The sequence below is a fragment of the Monocercomonoides exilis genome, assembly GCF_001643675.1.
Source record: "Monocercomonoides exilis strain PA203 chromosome Unknown scaffold17-1647472, whole genome shotgun sequence".
Lineage (NCBI taxonomy): Eukaryota > Preaxostyla > Oxymonadida > Polymastigidae > Monocercomonoides > Monocercomonoides exilis.
In genome coordinates, this window is record NW_027150562.1 from 1,530,143 (window position 1) to 1,548,884 (window position 18,742).

An 18,742-nucleotide genomic window follows, 5' to 3' on the forward strand; every position below is an offset into this window, starting at 1 on the left:
TAAAATGAAGATTTTATTTCTAATACTTGTATATAATTCTATTTGTAAACTTCATAATTTTGATGGAAAAGATTTTGATCTTGATCCACTGATTAAAACAGGGTATGATTTCACATTCATTAGATTTCAACTTTTGTGATTGTTTACCTTCAGTACAAATCGTTATAGTGGAAGATACAAAGGGGATGATGTATATTGGAATATCTTGTCTAATGTATATGTTGGTGATGTTGAAGGATGTGAAGATAAGGAACAAGTTGCTGTCACGGCATCAGAAGGTTTATGCTATGGAAGAGCATCATTGGAAAATCAAACCAGTTCTCTTATCAATTCTACGGGAGGACTTTTGCTAAATTGTATCATTTTTTTCATTTATTATTATTATCTTGATTATTTTTTGATGAATTTCGTGTAATTTAGATACATCTTCTGAAATGTTTCTTGCAAGTTTTGCAATTAAGATTGTATGCTCAGAAGAAGAATCCACGCCATCAATAACCTCCACGTTTGAATTCATGATTATTCGTGCATTGTTTCTTTCATTTGGCTTTATTCATTCATTAAATTATTAAGAAAAGAGCATTTTGTTGTCACTATGGAAACAAAATATGGATGCCCTGTTACAAAACCTGATCCCAATAAACCAGATCCCAATAAACCAGATCCGAAAAAGGATCCAAAGAGCAAAAAGCTGAGCTTTGGATCGATCATGCTGATTATTTTGTCGGTGCTGCTTGTTTTGTACTTTGCGGCAGGAATACCAATCATGGTGTGACAGAGAGAGAAGGAGAGAGAGTGAGAGAGAAGGAGAGATCCATTTCATATTTACCATTGCAATCTTTTCTTTTCTTTCCTTTTTCTTTTCTATCTTCCGTATTAATTATGATTTTTGTTTTTGTGCTTTTTATTTTGTGCTTGTGGTTGGGCATGCGAATGGAATTGGGTGCAATGATGACAATGATGACAATGATGACAATGATGGCAATGTGTTTGTGGATATTCAGAAGTTTGGGCTGAAGAAGGAAGGGATCGAAATCATCCCATTTGTTCGGTTCTGGCTGGCTGTGCCAGGACTTGTGATTGATGGGGTGAAGTTCATCCTGTCGCCTTGCCTGAAGTCAAAATCGGGATATAAAAACGTCGATAAAGGCGAGGCCATATAGCGTTGCTTGCGGTTTATTGCAAGCATGTTTATTTTTTTAAATATTACCTTTCCTTCGATTATTGAGATAAATGAATTATTAATATTTCTGAAACTAATGAGCTTATTTATATTCACTTCATTTCTTCTTCTTCTTCTTCTTCTTCTTCTTCTTCTTCTTCTTCTTCTCCTCCTCCTCCTCCTCCTCCTCTGTTTCTTATTCATTTCGGAAGGACTTTGTTTCTAGTTTGGTTGGGGTAAGTATTCATTTGTGGAAGAGCTGTTGACTTTTTTGTGATTTTGCGCTTTTAATAAGTTTTTCAGTTATGTGTGATCGAGATTATTGTTTTACTGAGTTACAACAATTTTCTACGTCATTATCAGTTTATTATTTTCGTTTTAGTTGATTGTCTCTTAATTTGATTACCACAGCAAAAGTTTTTTGCAGGGTGTGTAATAAATGTAAATAATAAGAATATTGATTTCCTTTGGAGCGAAATTATTTTTTGTCACAAATAGTCTTTAAAAAACGCTGTTATATAGATATTAATTTGTCTCAGTTTTTTTTTTTAAATGTTGTTGATTGATGGAGAAAAAAAAGTTTCTGACCCATTTCAATTTTTATTTATCTTAAAAATATCGGATAATTGCACTTTTATTAAGAAAGGATCATTTATTTCATTAATCTTATAAGTTACACAAGCGGAAAAAATATATTCATACTCATATCATTTCTGGTATAATTTTACTTTCAATTATAACTGAAATAAGTGAAAATTTTGCTTATTTGCTTTTACACAATTTGTATAGGCTTTATGGAACGAAGTTCAGAATTTATTTCGCGTCAGATTCCTTTTGATGATCCAGCATTCCTTTTTGGAAGCTTTGAAACTCCGGAAACACGAGCAATTTCTTTAAAAACGAGTGATAGTCCAAAGCTTTGTGATAGCTCAGCACAAAGAGATTCCTTAATAGATGAGCAACACAGCAAAAATATTGACAAGCCAAATTCTCAAAGTTCATTTTTTCATAGAAGTGACTTTCTTGGAGATTCAGACAAAACAAACTCAACGAGCTCTTCGATTTTTGATTTGATGAAAATATCAATTCCAGAGCCTCCTCGTTTATTGGAACAAATGAGCCATCGAGTGGAGACTATAAAGTTTGAAAAACTTCCAGAAATTCACGATAATACTACATATCCTGAAATAATTGAAAAACAGCAATTTTCGAAAAAAGAGACCACGTCAGGGTTAAATCCAATCGATAGCTTAAATTCAGTGAACGATAACTCTGAAAAAGAAGTACGTGGAGAAGAAATACAAAGAAATTACCCAGCAACAGAAAGAAACAGTTTTGGCATGAAAAATTCAAATAAAAGAAAACTTTCAAAAAGTACACCGAAAAGAATCCCAAAGAAGCATCTTCGCATAACTGATCAAGTCGGAGCTTCATCATCTTTGGATGGATCGTCGGTTCGTTCTGCTTCTTTTAGAGCATCAGAACAAGTATTTTCTTCATCTCCTCATTTGTCATCGAAACAGTCTGATTCACATTATTCACATTCTCATTCAACTGCTGAATCACACACCCATCGCAACAAACATAAAAATAGCCGCACTGCAAAATCTTTCAAGAATTCAGAGAGGCAATCTGCTATTCCTCATTCCAATCACCCCTTGCATTATCACAAACACCACGTGCATCGCTCTCCTTTAGAGAAAAGAGATGCATATCACAGCACCTCCTCCTCTTCTCGCTCACCACATTCACTTCACTCACACACATCTTCTATTGACAGTCATTCACTTTCTCCATCTACAAGCAATTCAACATCAGAATATTCACATTCAGATTCCTTTTCTTCTTCTTCTTATAAAACAAAAGCGCATTCAACAAAGAAGCGGCATCATTCCATCAAAAACAGACATCGTACTGCTAATTCTAGAAAACATGCAAATCCATTAGCCAGCGCTACACACAGCCAACAGGAATCATTTTATCAAAAACCAGCTCCTCCACCCAACACAGCACTGATGAAAGACACCCGATTCGTCATCGACACTCCAACTACACTGCATACACCTTCGATTATGAAGCCTGGTCTCCAACAGCCAGCTGTCCCTCCCCATCTTGTTCAGATGTCTGCATACTCTCCATTCAACGGTACACCTTACTACCCTTCCCCTTCTCCCTCTCCTTTCCTGCAGACATTCCGAGACATACAGTCGCAGCAGCCTTCACTCCAATTCACACAGACTCCCTCTCTTTCGATGATCTATTCCTCCAACCGCCGCCCAGCCCCAGTATTTCCTCAGAGCACACTTCATGACCCAGCTCTGTTCCACCCGCGCATGCCAATCACATCCACCACACTTTATCACTTCCCTTTCGCCTACCACAACCAGCTCAGACTCGACAATCCATCCACTCCACTTCCTTCTTCCCCTCTCGTGTCTTCTGTTGCCAACACGCCCATCCCATTCAAACTGCCTCCCCCACCACCACCGTCGTACAATGCTACCTCGCAGCATCTGCCTGCTTCTCCGTCTTCTTCTTCTGCTGTTGATAGTCTTTCCTCGTCTCGTCTGCCTCCTCCACCTCCTCCTCCAACAGAAGGTGCGATACCTGTGAAACATTTGGGATTGCCCTTGTCTTCCATTTCTTCTTCTTCTTTGGCAAATTCTGCTGTTTCTCGCTCTGAATCCTCGAGCGACAGTTCTGAAGAAAGCGATTCGATGGAATATTCAAAAGAAAAGGAACGCAAAAGACAAGGGAAGAAAGCATTGAAAGAAGACTCTCACAAACACAGAGGCCATTCAGATGCAGAAAGCATAAAGAAGTTTTACAATGATTTGATGAAAAAAAAGAAAAAGAACGAAACATATTCAGCGAAAAGATCGCCTTTGGCAAAAAAAGACGAAAAAGACAAGAACAAAAAGGAAGATAGACAAAGCTTCAAAAGAGCAAATGCCAGCATTTCTAGTCATTTAGAAGGAATTCTTGATAAAGACGAATCATCTGATGTTGATGCTGACACTGATTCCGATGTTGATGTTGATGCAGACAATGCAGAAGAGCAGAAGGGCAGCATTGAGCTTTCTCCGACCCCTCCTTTCTCAGCCAGTCCAGAGCCAACGCTTCAGTCTTCGTCTGAAATACAAAATTTGCTGAAGACTCATCCAGCATCACTTTCTGAAAGCACACCAGCTGCCTCCTTTTCGTCTCCAGTTCCATCTACGAGTAAATCTCATGTTGATACAGCATTGTCAGCAACTTCACCTTCACTCGCACTTCATTTTGCCTCCTCTTCTTCTTCTTCTTCTTCCTTTTTGACTGAAGGCTCTTCTTCTGAAGACGAAAGCAAAGCACTTTCTTCATTGACAAAGCCTCAGTTCCAACTGTTAAAGTCATTAAATTCGAGTGCATCAAGCAATATAACGACTCCTTCTCCTTCTCCTTCTCCTTCTCCTTCTCCTTTTCCTTCTCCTTCTCCTTCATCATCTCCTTCACCTTTGCACAGTTCACTTCAAACTTCTCTTTCACATCACTCAATTAAAACACCCCTTTCTTCTTCTCTCTCTTCTTCTCTCTCTTCTTCCTTATCCTCTTCCCATTCACCCTCTTTATCGTCATTTCACTCTCATTCTCTGTCTCATTTTATTTCATCAAGCGATCTTTCCACTTCAGCCATTCAGACACCTCCATCTCATTCAGCCAGAGCACTTCAGCATTCACTCACTTCATCTCATTCATCTCATTCATCTGCTTCACAATCACCCAATTTGGAATCGTCACTCAAAAGGAAGCTATCTGATTTGAGTCTGAAGCACAACCACTCTCCATCTCTTTCTGATCATTCATCTTCTCCTTCTCTTCATTCTCTTCATTCTCCTTCTCTTTCTCCTTCTTCTCTGTCACATTCTGATTCCCCAAAGTCTTTTTCTCCTCGCTCTTCTGCCTCTCTTTTGACACCTCGTCTGTCTGCTGTTGGACTTCCTTCGTCTTTCCAGCCGATTGCTTCGTTGCGCACGTCACTTGCTCCTCCACTCGATGCACTTCCTTTTGGAGTGCACAAAACAGAAGGAGAAAGAAAAGGAGAAAGAGGAAGAGAAGGAGAAAGAGGAGGCAATGAACGATTTAAGGAAGATATTGCATATGTGAATGGAGCAGATGAAGAATGGTTGAGACAGGAAAATGAGAAGATTATGAAAGAACAGAATGAATTGCAATTAGCTCAAATGCAGCAGATGATGCAACAGCAATGGGCATTGCTTCAGATGCAGCAGTACAACAATGAACAAGAAGAGGAGGAAGAAGAAGAGGAAGAGGAGGAGGAGGAGGAGGAGGAGAAAGAAATTGAGTCAAAGGAACGATTCATCAAATATAAGCAAATAGAGGAGTTGAAAAGTCCAAAAGCATCTATTGAAAAAAGAGGCACAAAAGATGAGAAACAGAAACTTGAGCAGAAGAAAAGAAAGGATAAAAACATTCCAATTCAGAAGACATCTGAAGTTCATTCTGAAAGCAAGCCAAAACTGACAATTCGAAAAATTGACTCTAATAAACAAAACAAGAAAGCAACACAAAAATTGCCAGAAAAAAATTTGAAAGAAAAAGATGTCGAAGAAAAAGATGCAAAAAAACACAAAAAAGCAGCTGTGAAAATATCTCCAATCCAAAAAGATAACAAAAAAGATGAAAAAGAATTGAAGAAGAAGGAGAAAGAGAAGGAGGAAAAGAAGAAGGAAAAAGAAAAAGAAAAAGAAGATTCGAGAGAAAGACATAAGAGCAAAAAAGATAGTGACAAAAAGGAAAAAAAGGAAAAAAGAGAAAAAATTGATGAAAAAAGCGAAAAAGCTGATGATAAAAGAGAGAAGATTTCAAAAGAAAAGCACAAAACAGAAGCCAAAAAGAAAAAGGAGAAAGAAAAAGAAAAAGAAAAAGAAAAGAAAGAGCAAAAGAAAGATCAAGAAATTAACTTAACGATGAAGCAACTTGGCAAAACTGACCTCCCTATTTTTGCAGACAACACAATCCAGCCAAATCTTTCTCATCCATTTTGTGACAACGCAACGGCCTTTCCTTCTTCTGATCATCAGACTGCACAAATGGCACATACAGCTCAATCACATCCTTCTCATATTTCTCCATTGTCTTCTATTCCACAGTCATCTCAATCATCTCAGTCACCTCAATCTTATTCAAATGCTCGTTCAATTCATTCTTCCACTCCCTCATTTCCCACTCATCTGTCTTTGCCTTCACAGCAGCCTCAACTTCATCGTGTCTCTTCTTCAGTCAATGAAATGCCACAGGAAGGAAATGACTCTGCATTAGACGACACACAGCTCAATCCATCCTCTTTCTCTTCTCTCTTTGCATCTCCTCTTCCTCCTCCGCCTTCACATTCATCGCCTTCTTCTTCTGCACAAACTGCTTCACATCCTCATCCATCTTCATTTAATTCTCCTCAACATTCTCCACTTTCCTCTTCTCTTCTGTCAACCCCGTCTCTTCAATACAGCTCAGCCCATTCGCCTTCTTCATTCTCTTCTTCGATTCATCCAAATGCAAATGCTTCTGCTCTTTCCACGCCTGCATCTCTTCAGACGACACAAGAATCAGATATGTTAAGAGAACAGGCAATGACACCAGCAGAAGAGAAAGAGGATGAAAGAGAAGAAAGAGAAGAAGGTTTGATGAAGAGGAAGAAGACAGCGCAGGAGAGAGTGATGCAGTTGAGTTCTGCTCTTTTGAGAGGCGAAAGAGTGCTGAAGAGAGAAGATGTGAGCAGCGAAGGCACAAACAGTGAGTCAGATGAAAGAGAAGGGAAATCAATGAAAATGTCAAAGGAGAGGAAAGAAGAAAGAAAGGCAACACAAAAGAGAGACAGAAAAATTGGATTGAAACCAAATGGAAAGCAGTCTGCTTCCAGTGGCATTTTGGATGATGGAATGTCATTTTGGAGGATGGCATTGAGGCCAAAAGGGAAAAGGAGTCAGATGCTGCCACAGTCAAAAGGGAATAATGGAAGCAAAAATCAGCTTTCATCAACTGCTCCATCTGCAATGCATTCTTCTGCTTCTTCTTCTTCTTCTGTTCAATCTACTTATCCTTTTGATAAAACTTCATCGCTTCTTCGTGGCTCTTCAAAGCAAGCATCGCAACATCAGCCATTAGTCTTGTCGCGTTCTTCTGCTTCACACAAACACGATTTTGTTGACAATCCACTTCGATCTGTTTCTCCTTCTCCAAGCATTTTATCTATTAAGTCATCAGCTTCTTCTTCTCCTCCTTCTTCTTCTTCCCCTTCTTCCCCTTCTCTTGATCCACTTCATTCATCAAATCCTTCTTTAAATGCAGATGTTTCATCCGCTCAGAATTCTCCTCTTGAAATTGAACAGAATTCGCTCAGAGATTCCACACAGCAAAGAAGACAGCTTCTGAATCAGCTTCGCGAAGAGTCCCTTTCTTCACAAAAAATCCCTTTTGCTTCAAAAACAATGCGTTCCACTGCAAATAAAGATTCTTCTTCTTCTTCTTCTTCTCTTTCTTCAACTCTTCCATCGTCGACTGCAATTTCTCCGCCTGTGTTTCGCTCTCAGCTCTTTTCTCCGCGAATCACTTTATCTCCCAAGCTTTTTGGCCAAAAAGAAGGGAAATCGCAAGAATCGCCTTTGAAAGCGCTTGTTGAGAGAAGAATGGAGCAGATCAGACGAGACGAGAAATTGAGGGAAGATTCAGAGAAAGAGCAGATGAACATTCTGATGGAGAAGAGGAAGAGAGAAGAGCAGGCAAAGAAGAAGAGGAAGAGGGAAGCAGAGGCATCGAATGTGGAAGATGAGAAAGGGGAAAATGGAAAAGATGAGTTTCCTTCTTTTAATTCGAAAAAGGATATTTCAAAAAGAAATAGAAACGAAGCCGCTTCTGAAGAAGGCAAAAAAAGAGTGCAATTTTCATCGTCTCTTGTGGCAGCCACTTCGACTCCTCCAAAATCACAGCATTTTTTGGAAACAGAACAAACTCCTCTTCTTCAGCAGGAGGACAAGAATAATCAGAAACAGCAAGCCAACACTGCTCCTGCTGCTATTTCTGATAAATCAAATGTTTCGAGAGGAGAAGAAGAGAATTCAATTAATCAAACTGCTTTGTCTCCTTCTTCTGCTCTTGAGCCAACTGACTTATCAACTCTGTCTGTGTCTGAACATCCTGCTGGCATCTCTCGTTATCCTGCCTCTTATTCTTCTTCTTTTGCTTCTCCCTCATTTTATTCATCAACAGCATCAAATGAACATCCTCTGAATGAAACGACTTCTCAGAAATGGGATGAATATAGCGCAACTCCATCAAATTCAGCTTCTGTTTTATTCACTGCACTATCTTCTGCTTCTGCAAATGGTTTGTCTCCTCCACCTCCTCCGCCTCCTCCTTCTCAATTCACTCAAAGTCAACATTTATCAGCACCTGATTCATTGACTTCATCGAATGTTTCACAGAATTCACACAAAGACAACAGATATAAGCATTCTCCGAATAATCAAAGAAGCAAAGAATTTGGTTGTGATTCGGATAATTTGGATTCCTCATTGCCGATGCAATCTGTTGCAAGTTCGTTTTCTTCTTTTGCATCGTCTGCTTCTTCTTCTCTTGTTCTGCCACCTCCACCACCTCCTCCTCCTATTCTCTCCTCCTCATTCTCTGCTTTTTCGTCTGCATCTGCCTCTGCCTCTGCATCTGCCTCTGCCTCTGCTTCTTCTTCTTCAGCTTCGTCATCATCTTCATCTCCTTCGCCATTTGCCTCATCCATTCCATCATCATCTTCAGATCAATCATCAGAAAATGCAATGAATACTTCGAATGAAGACTCATTGCTGTCTGATCCATCTTTTGTTGCTCTTCTCTCTGCATTCAAACAGAGGAAAGAGCAGATGATTGAAGAAGGAGTGCCTCCTCAGTCAATCACAGCACTGGATGCCTTGTATCCTCAATTACATGATGTGATGGAAAAGATGGAGAAGATGGAAAAAATGGAAAGAGGAAACAAAACAGATAGAAAAGAAAAAGATGATGAAAAAGAATTGGAACAAATGCAAAAGGAAAAGAATTCTTCAACAAATATTGCTTTTCCAACAGAATTGAATGAAACATCAGCTTCACAACAGACACAAAAAAGTGAAAAGGATGGATTTTCTTCTGAAAGAAATAAAAAAGAACAAACTTCACAATCATTGGATCCATTCCAATCTTCAAGCATATCCTCAACTGCTGAGAGCAGTCCGAATGCAACACTTGAAACAAAGACAAATGTTGCGTCTTCAAATGCTCCTCTGAATGTTCTGATGAAAAATGTCACTCCGCTTTTCAGCTCAATCCAAAAGACGAAGCAGCAGCTGCGGCAGAAGAAGGAGATTGCGAAGCAGATGATTGCAGCCACGCAGATTCTGCTGAAGCAGAAGGAAGAGTGGATGAAGCTGAAAAAGGAAGAGAGGGAAATCAGCAAGGCGCTGGACAAACTGAAAGAGGAAGGGGAAGAAGCAGCGGCAGTTTCAGAGGAGCAGACAGATGAAGGAGATTCTGATGAGGAGGAAGATGAAAAGGAAGAAGGAAACGAAGAGGAAGGAGAAAAGGAGAAAGAGGAAGAAGAGGGGAAGGAGGGAAATGAGGATGGCAAAGAAGAATTGAAGGCGAGCAAAGAAGAAGTTGGGAAGGAATTGAATGAATTGAGGAGGATGATAAAGCAGATTAAACAAGAAAAGGCGAAAATGAAGAAAGAAAAAGAAGAGTGGAGAAGAGAGAACGAAGAAAGGAAGAAGAAGAAAAAAGAGAAAGAGAAAGAGAAAGAGAAAGAGAAAGAGAGAAAAGAGAAGGAAAGAAAAAGAAAGCAAAAGAAGGAAAAACGAAAGAGAAAGAAGGAAGAAAGCGAATCAGCAGAAAGCTCAGAGGAAATGTCAGTGTCTTCCTTATCAACAACTTCCTCTTCATCCTCCTCTTCTTCATCCTCCTCAAAGACATCATCATCTGAATCTGAAAAAGAAAGGCATAAAAAAAGAAAGGCAAAGAAAGAGAAAGCAAAGAAACGAGCAAATAAAGAAGTGCCTGAAAAGATTCCATCGCACTCAGAAAGAGAAAAGGAGCATCAGACAGAAAAGCTAAATGAACAGAAAAATGGAACTGCAATGCCACCAAAGACAAACAAAGACAATGAGCATTCTGAATGGACTGATACAACAGCAACAAAATCAAAAGAAAAGGAAGAAGAATCAACAGAAAATGAGAGCATGAGCAATGAAGAAGACAAAGACGATGACTTTGTGGATGAAGATGAAATCAAAGCAGACAAATTGGAAGAGACGAAAGACGAATGGAAAGACGAAGATGAAGATGAAGAGAAAGATGAAGAAAATGCAGATGAAAGAGAAAGCAAACAGATAAATGAAGGAAAGCAAGTGGAAACAGATGAAGATGAATTCAAAGATGAAGATGACGAATACAAAGATGAAGATGCATATAGCGATGATTTTGAAGAAGAGTTTGTTGACGAAGACAAAACACAAAGCAAACAGCCAACAGAACCAACTGAACCATCCAAAGATGTCGAAGAGAAGATGAGCAATGAAGAAGAAAGTGATGGCAATTCTTTTGTTGATTCAGACTTTGAAGACACTCAAAATGACATTTCTCCATTTGCTGATATCAAAATATCTTCTTCTTCTTCTTCTTCTGACAAGAAAAATAACAATTCCCCTGCAACTGCATCTGCAACACAAGAAAATGAACAGAATTCGAAAGAGGCAGATGAAAAACAAGAAGATCAGTTGGATGGAAGCTTTGTTGATCTGAGCAACACGCTATCTTCGACAACATCAGCAAAAGTGTCTCCGATGATGGGGATGAAATTCAAATGGAGTTTGGATGATGATGATGATGATGACGATGACGATGACGATGGAAAAGATGATAAGGAAGAAAAAGAAGGGAAAGGAAAGAAAGATGAGAAAGATGAGAAAGAAGTGGAATTAAAACAGAATGATAAAAAGGATGAGGAAAGAGAAGATGAAGAAAAGAGTGATGCTGAATCAGAATACAAAGAAGAGAAAGAGGATTATGAAGACGATTGGGAAGATGAAGATGAAAAGGCAGAAGACTTTGTTGATTCGGACAAGCAATTGTCGAATGAAGATAAAGAAAAAGAAGATAAAGAAAATAAAGACAGAAATAAAGACAAAGAAGAGAACGAAAGAAATGAGACAAAAAATGATGAAAAAGAATCTAAAAAGAAAGATAAAGAAGAAGCTGAAGACAACAAATATGAAGATAGTGATGAAGATGATGATGAAAACAACATTTTTGGGAATATTTTGGGGAGAGGAAAGATAAAGTTCAGCTTGGACGATGAATCAGATGAAGAAGAAGGAGAAGAAAAAGAAAATGAGAAAGAAAAAGAAGAAGAAGAAGTTAAGCCTTCACCAAAAAAAGGAGATGAAGAGACGAAACAATTTGATGAAGTTGAAAAGAAGGAAGAAGAAGAAGAAGAAGAAGAAGAGAAAGAAGAAGACAATTCTGAATGGAATGATGAAGATGACGAGCAACCATTTAAGGAGCCTCATATGATGGACGATGCAGATGCGATGAAAGAGGAAGATAACAAAGAAAAAGATGACAATGATACAAACAAAGAAAGTGATGAAGCAAAAGAAGACAAAGATAAAGAAGAAGAAGAAGAAGAAGAGGCTGATGAAGATTATGAATCAGATTTCTTTGAAGACACAATTAAATCACAAAAGAGTGCAGCTAAACAAGAAGAAGAACTTAATCTTCAAAAGGAAGAAACAAACAACAAAAAAGAAAAAGAAGAAGAGAAAGAAGAAAAAGTAACAACCAAATCATTGAAAGACGATGATTCAGATGAAGAAACGGAAAAGGAAGATAAAAGTGAAGATGAAAAGGAATTTGATGAAGAAAGTGAAGATATGGATCCATTTGGAGATGTGTTATCAAAAGCATCGTTTAATCTGGAAGCAGAAGAAAAAGAAGAAAAAGAAGAAAAAGAAGAAGAAGATAAAAAAGATGAAGAAAAGAATGATAAACAGAATGAGCCAAGTGGGATAAAAGATGATATTTCTGCAAATAAAGAAGCGCTTTCCAAAGCAAAAGAAGACGAAGAAGACGAATCAGGAGCAAAAGATGAAGAGAATTCAGAAGAAGAAGAGTGGGGCGACTTTGAAGAAGTTGATGAAGACAAAGAAGTGAAAGAAAAAGACGATGTGACAAAGGAAAATGATGAAGAAGAGCAAAAAGAGAATGACAAAGAGACTGTTGACAATGCAATAAATGATGCAACACGTTCTGATGGCAATCAACAAGAGCAATTGAAGACAGAAGAGAAAGAGGAGAAGGAAGTGAAAGAAGAAAAAGAAGAGAAAGAAGAGAAGAATGATGAAGAAAAAGAATCGTATGGAGATGATTTTGACTATTATGAAGATGACTTTGAAGCAGCAGATGTTCCTTTGGCTGAAAAAGGCTCTTCAGACGAAAAAGAAGAAAAGAATGTCACTTTTGAAGGAATTTCTCAATCAAAAGCAGACAAGGCAAAAGAAGATGAAATGATGAATGGAAAGAAAGAGATGAATGAAAAAGAACAAGAGGAAGAGGAAGAGAAGGAGAATCCTGAAGATGAATTTAAGGATGATGAAGAAAGTGAAGATGACGAAGAAGATGAAGACGATGACGATTTTATTCATTTTGGACGAGCAAAAAAGGCATCGTTCCATTTGGATGAGTCAATTGAAGAGGAAGAGGAGAATACCGAAGACAAAAAGGAAGAGGAGGAAAACAACAGATTGAAGAAGACAAAAGAAGTGGAGGATGATCAAAAGAAAGAAGAGAAAGAAGAAGAAGAAGAAAAGAAAGAAAAGGCAAATGATGAAGCGAACGATGAAAGTGAAATATCTGATGAATGGAAGGATGATGATGAAGAAGAAGAAGATGGTTGGATTGAGGATGAAGCAGCAGAACATGAAATCAAAGAAGACATTGATGGAATGGGAATGAATGAAAAGAGGGATAAAAACAATTTGGATGAAGAAAATGGAGAGAATGAAAATTCATTAAAAGAGGCTTCTATGAAAGAAGAAAAGGAAAAAGAGGAAGAGGAAAGAAAGCTGAAAGAGGAAGAAGAAAAAAGGAAGAAAGAAGAGGAAGAGGAAAGGATAAGACGAGAAGAAGAAGAGAGATTGAAAAAGGAAGAAGAGGAAAGGCTGAAAAGAGAAGAAGAAGAAGAAGAGAGAATAAAGCGAGAGGAGGAAGAGCGTTTAAGAAAGGAAGAGGAAGAAAAAGAGAGGAAGAAGAAAGAAGAAGAAGAAAGACTGAGAAAGGAGGAGGAGGAAAGAAAAAGGAAGGAGGAAGAAGAGAGAGTAAGGAAAGAAGAGGAAGAGAGGAAAAGAAAGGAAGAAGAAGAAAGGTTGAGAAAAGAAGAGGAAGAGAGAAAACGCAAAGAAGAAGAGGAAAGAAGGAGAAGGGAGGAAGAGGAAAGGGAAAGGAAAGAGGAGGAAGAAAGAAAGCGGAAGGAAGAAGAAGAGAAAGAGAGGAAGAGGAAAGAGGAAGAAGAACGATTAAGAAAGGAAGAGGAAGAAAAAAGAAGAAGAGAAGAAGAAGAAAGAATAGAAAAGGAAAGGGAAAAGGAAAGGATCGCAAGAGAGAATGAAGAAAAGAGGAAGAAAGAGGAAGAGAATCAAAAGAAAGAAAAAGAAATTGAGTGTTTAATTGAGAATCTCTTTGACGAACTATTTAACGACATTTTTGAGGAGATTGAGGAAGAGAAGAAGACAACACAAGAAACAAAAAAGAATGAACAGCAAATGAGCAGAACTTCTTTGAGTGAAGAAAATGGAGGAAAAGAATCAGAAAATGAATGGAAGGCAAAAGAAAGTGAAGATGAAGATGATGAAAGAGATGAAAGAGATAAAAGTGAGGAAGAAGGCGAAGATGAAGAAGATAACGAAGATGATGATGATCTGGATGATACTTCGATCAGCGATTTGACAGAGACACAGCTGGAAAGGCAGCTGCAAGAGCTGTCCAGAGCAGGAGCAGAGGAAGAAGCAGCCACAAAAGCGGCAGCTGAAGAGGAGAGGAAGAAGAAGGAGGAAGAGGAAAGATTGAGAAGAGAAGAAGAAGAAGAAGAAGAAGAAAGGAAAAGGAAAGAAGAAGAAGAAAAAGTCAAGAAGGAAGAAGAAGAAAGAAAGAAGAAAGAAGAGGAAGACAGAAAAAAGGAAGAAGAAGAAAGATTGAAGAGAGAGGAGGAGGAGAGGAAGAGAAAAGAGGAAGAAGAAAAGAAGAAGAGAGAAGAAGAGGAAGAAAGAAAACGCAAAGAAGAAGAGGAAGAGGAGAAGAGGAAAGATGAAGAAAGATTGAAGAGAGAGGAAGAAGAAAGGATTAGAAGAGAAGAAGAAGAGAGATTGAGAAAGGAGGAGGAAGAGAGAAAAAGGAAAGAAGAAGAAAGAATAAAACTGGAAGAAGAGGAACGGTTGAGAAAAGATGAGGAAGAAAAAATGCGACAAGAAGAAGAGGAAAGAAAGAAGAAAGAAGAGGAAGAAAAGAAATTGGAAGAGGAACGGCTGAGAAAAGAAGAGGAAGAAGAAGCAGAAAAGGAAAAGATGGCTGATGAATGTGCCAGCAACATTGTTGACGATTTGCTTGATTGCGTTTTGGATGAAGTTGAATCTGATTTGGCGAAGGTCAATTTGCAGAAAGAGAAAAAAGAGAAAGAAGAAGAAGAATTAAGCGAAAAGGCTCCAATGAAGAATGAAGATGAAAGTGCAAAGATAATTGTGGAAAAGGAAGAAGAGGAGGAGGAAAGGAAGAGGAAAGAAGAGGAAAGGAAAAAGAGAGATGAAGAAGAAAGAAATAGAAAAGAGGAAGAAGAAAGAAAGAGGAAGGAAGAGGAGGAAAGATTAAGAAGGGAAGAAGAAGAAAGATTGAAAAGAGAAGAGGAAGAGAGGAAGAGAAAAGAGGAAGAAGAAAGAATGAAGAAAGAAGAAGAAGAGAGATTAAAGAAAGAGGAAGAAGAGGAAAGATTGAAAAGAGAAGAAGAAGAGCGCTTGCGAATAGAAGAGGAAGAAAGAAAAAGGAAGGAAGAAGAAGAGAGGAAGAGAAAAGAAGAAGAAGAACGATTGAAAAAGGAGGAAGAAGAAAGGCTTAGACGAGAAGAGGAGGAAAGATTGAGAAGAGAAGAAGAAGAGAGAAAGAAGAAAGAAGAGGAAGAAAGGAAGAGGAAGAAAGAGGAAGAAGAAAGGAAAGAGGAGGAAGAGAGAATAAAGAGAGAAGAGGAAGAGAAGAAGAGGAAGGAGGAAGAGGAGAGAAAGAAGAGAGAAGATGAAGAACGAAAGAGAAGAGAAGAAGAGGAAAAATTGAAAAGGGAAGAAGAAGAGAAAAAGAAAGAAGAAGAAAAAGTCAATGGAAATGAAGAAGATAAAGCGGAAGAAAGTGAAACTACTTCTGTTGTTGATGATGCATGTGAAAGAAGCGATGTCAAAAGTGAGTCTGAGGAAGAACAGAACAAAGAAATGGAAAAAGAAAAAGAAGAGAAAGAGACAGAGGAAGAATCTGAACAGATTGACGAACCAGAAATAGAGAAAGAAGTGGAAAACATCATTGACTCGATGTTGGACGAAGTGTTGGATGAATTGTGCAATTCCGTTCTTATTCAAAAAGAGCAAAAGCCTTCCAAAGAGAATGAAATTCAGGGAAAGAAACTTGCATCTGCACAAAAAGAACCACAAGAATCAGAAAGCTTCATTTTTCACAGCGATGTTGATGATCTAAATAGCAAAGAACCAGAAAGTGCAGAAAATGCTATTGATAGCACTGTTGGAGAAGATGATCTTTCTGAAACAACAGTCACCGTTCAATCAATGGAATTATTTAATCAACTTCTCAGCCCTCAGCATGTGGAATCTCCAATTTTGTTTACTGAAGCTTTGAACAAAGCACGAACGGAAGAGAAGAAAAACTATCAAAATAATGACGGAGATAAAATTAAAAAGCAAACGAATGAATTGAATAGTGACGAAGAAGAAGAAGAAATCGAAGAAGGAGATCCATTTTATGGATAAATACAAAAATTCTTTTTAATTTTTTTATTTTTTCATTTCCAAATAATTATCTATTTACGTTAACGTTTTTGTAACATTGTTATTCAAAAGAATCTTTGATCGGTCATTCCCCAAAAAAACAACCAACTGTTAGTAATGTTGGGTGTCCAGAATAAAAATCTATTTCTCGGCAATGGCAACTCCAGCTGAATCAATTAGCCCAGGACTTGACATACCTGAAGATGAAGAAGATCCAAAACAATTAGAAAAAATACTGCAACAAGAATGCGAGTCAGTTTCTATTGACGATTCTCGCCGCGTTGAATTGAAGCCTCTGATTGAAACTGAACAAATTGACGATAGTTTCTTGAAAGAAGATAGGTTCTATTTTTATTTGTTTTGCATTTATGATGTTTATTTTTTCTTTTTGGATTGTTTTTTGAAATGAAATTTTAATTTTTTTGTTTTTTGTTTTTCTTGTAAAGACCTTCTGGACATTTGACAAACGATCCTGTTTTGATTCGTTATCAGCGTTCAGTTGTTGGTTCTTTAGCGAAAAGCGCTGGTAAGAATTTGCTTATGGGGAAATCACTTATGAACATTTCACTTCCTGTTCGTATCTTTGAAGCACGTTCTTATCTTCAGAGGATCACGGTTTTTTGATATTTTAAAGGATTTTCTATCTCATTTTCTCGAATGTATCTTTTTTGACAGGATCAATGGGGAAATATGTCATTTTTGGTTCAATCTGCTGGTTTGTCAAAAGAAAAAAAAGAAACTCGTTTTATTTTTTATAAAAATATTGTTGATTTCTCGTTTTATGTTAGATGCAACTGATCCAGTTGAAAGGATGAGGCTTCTTTGCACTTGGATGATATCTGGTTTACGTTTCACAGTTCTTCAGGCTAAACCTTTTAACCCTATTCTTGGAGAAACTTATCAAGCTACATACCCTGGTGGAATTAATGTATATGCTTTTCCTTATTCAAATGTATTTTCATAATCTTGCCTTTAAATATATGTGATTTGCAATGTTTATTATGAATCATTTGTTCAATAAAAGTTGTACATGGAGCAAGTTACACATCATCCTCCAGCATCAAGTTGGCTAATGACCGACGATGCTAAGAGATTCACTTTCACTGGCTCAGCAGAGTATCATGCAATGTTTAAAGGAAATTCAATCAGCGCGTATACTTATTTATTAATTTTTTATTATTATTATTGTGTAATTTGTATCCTTTATGTTCAAATTGTTGCCTTATTTATCTTCTTAATCTTCTTTGCGATGATGTTATGCTTCAGTCATCAATTTGGACCGCAGCGTGTGGAGTATCGAGATGGATCATCCATTGAATTTGACTGGCCCAATCTTCACATGACAGGATACATATACGGGCAACGATATTCCCACTACAACGGCACACTCACGTTCCGAGATGTGAAGAATCAGCTTCAGTGCCAGATCACATTCAACCCTGACAAGAAAAGCTGGTTTGGGTCTGTCACGAGCTGGTTCAAAAAGCCAACCAAGACTCTGCCAAGTGACTTCTTCCGTGGAGAGATCTGCCGCTATCCTCTGATGAATGCCACATCGATGAAGGCGGTTGCAGCATCTGCCACGTTATCTGCTCCTGTTGCACCTCTTCCATCCAGCATTGCTTCACAGAAAACTGTTTTATCGACTTGCTTCGGTACCTGGCTTGGGTTCATTGATTGGGATAAAAAAAGGTGTGTTAAAAATAAATTGTTGACTAAATTTCACTTTCTCTTGAAATTTTCATTTGCTGCCGAACAACACTCTGTGATGATAAATCACTGGCGTCAGATATTGGGATGTTCGGTTGATGAGACCAATTGCTCCAACGCCTGTTGAAAATCCTCTTCCATCTGACTGCCGTTTTCGCAAAGATCTTCAGCATCTCGCTAGAAAAGAGCTTGACGAGGCACAAAAAGCAAAAGAAGAAATGGAAGACAAGCAAAGACAAGAGGCATCTTGGAGACTTAGTGGATATGGAAGGAAAACGTAAGATCACACTTGTTTTGATCAAAACTCACTCATCTTACATGAATTTTAGTTGTTAACCTGAAAGTTGCTGCATTAAAAGTAGTTATTGCAGTAACTTTGCGGATAGTCCATTTCAATATTTTTATATACATAACAAACACAAATATTAATTTTTTGAAAGAAACAATTAATAAAACTTTTGTTGATTGTGTTTTATTTTATTTTTGTTTTTGAAAAAAAATGAAATGAAAAGCTATTTCGAATTCAAAAAAATTTTTTTTCTTACAGGTTCAAGCATTTCTACAAAAAAGGATAAAGGAGGAAAATGGGTCAAAAATCAATTAAAAATCAAAAATGCATTGCAAAAATTACAAAATTCACTAAAATTGAAGAGATCAGAGAGAGGAACCATTAGAAGTACGCTATCTTCATTAAATATCCGATATGTAAAAACTTCGTGCTCATCATTTATTCAAAATTATACAAAACACTTTCTCA

The 18,742-nt window shown here is 37.7% G+C and overlaps 3 protein-coding genes across 3 annotated transcripts; all 3 read left to right on the plus strand.

Moving 5' to 3' along the window:
- Window positions 1-4: 4 nt before the first annotated feature.
- On the plus strand, window positions 5-633 carry MONOS_15212 (Autophagy-related protein 3 A (Atg3A); the record flags this gene model as incomplete). The annotated part of the gene is made up of 4 exons (XM_067868077.1): window positions 5-102; window positions 154-356; window positions 421-505; window positions 579-633. 4 exons carry the CDS (start codon window positions 5-7, stop codon window positions 631-633), a joined length of 441 nt encoding a protein of 146 aa, XP_067729412.1.
- A 1,323-nt stretch (window positions 634-1,956) lies between these two features.
- Window positions 1,957-16,361, plus strand: MONOS_14093 (uncharacterized protein; the record flags this gene model as incomplete). Its single annotated transcript, XM_067866865.1, has 1 exon — window positions 1,957-16,361. One exon carries the CDS (start codon window positions 1,957-1,959, stop codon window positions 16,255-16,257), a length of 14,301 nt encoding a protein of 4,766 aa, XP_067729413.1. The 3' UTR covers window positions 16,258-16,361.
- A 44-nt stretch (window positions 16,362-16,405) lies between these two features.
- On the plus strand, window positions 16,406-18,460 carry MONOS_14092 (putative oxysterol binding protein). Its single transcript, XM_067866864.1, has 7 exons — window positions 16,406-16,617; window positions 16,722-16,890; window positions 16,951-16,990; window positions 17,064-17,203; window positions 17,300-17,427; window positions 17,542-17,967; window positions 18,065-18,460. The coding sequence occupies exons 1-7, from the start codon at window positions 16,430-16,432 to the stop codon at window positions 18,264-18,266; spliced, it is 1,293 nt and encodes a 430-aa protein (XP_067729414.1). The 5' UTR covers window positions 16,406-16,429; the 3' UTR covers window positions 18,267-18,460.
- The last annotated feature ends 282 nt before the right edge of the window (window positions 18,461-18,742 follow it).

What these genes read in the sequence shown, in the direction of transcription:
- MONOS_14092 (XM_067866864.1), top strand. Translation starts at nt 16,430, where the DNA reads ATGGCAACTCCAGCTGAATCAATTAGCCCAGGACTTGACATACCTGAA. An exon ending in CTTATCTTCAGAGGATCACG is followed by an intron (nt 16,891 to 16,950) that starts GTTTTTTGATAT and finishes CTTTTTTGACAG; the next exon opens with GATCAATGGGGAAATATGTC. An exon ending in AAAGGAAATTCAATCAGCGC is followed by an intron (nt 17,428 to 17,541) that starts GTATACTTATTT and finishes GTTATGCTTCAG; the next exon opens with TCATCAATTTGGACCGCAGC.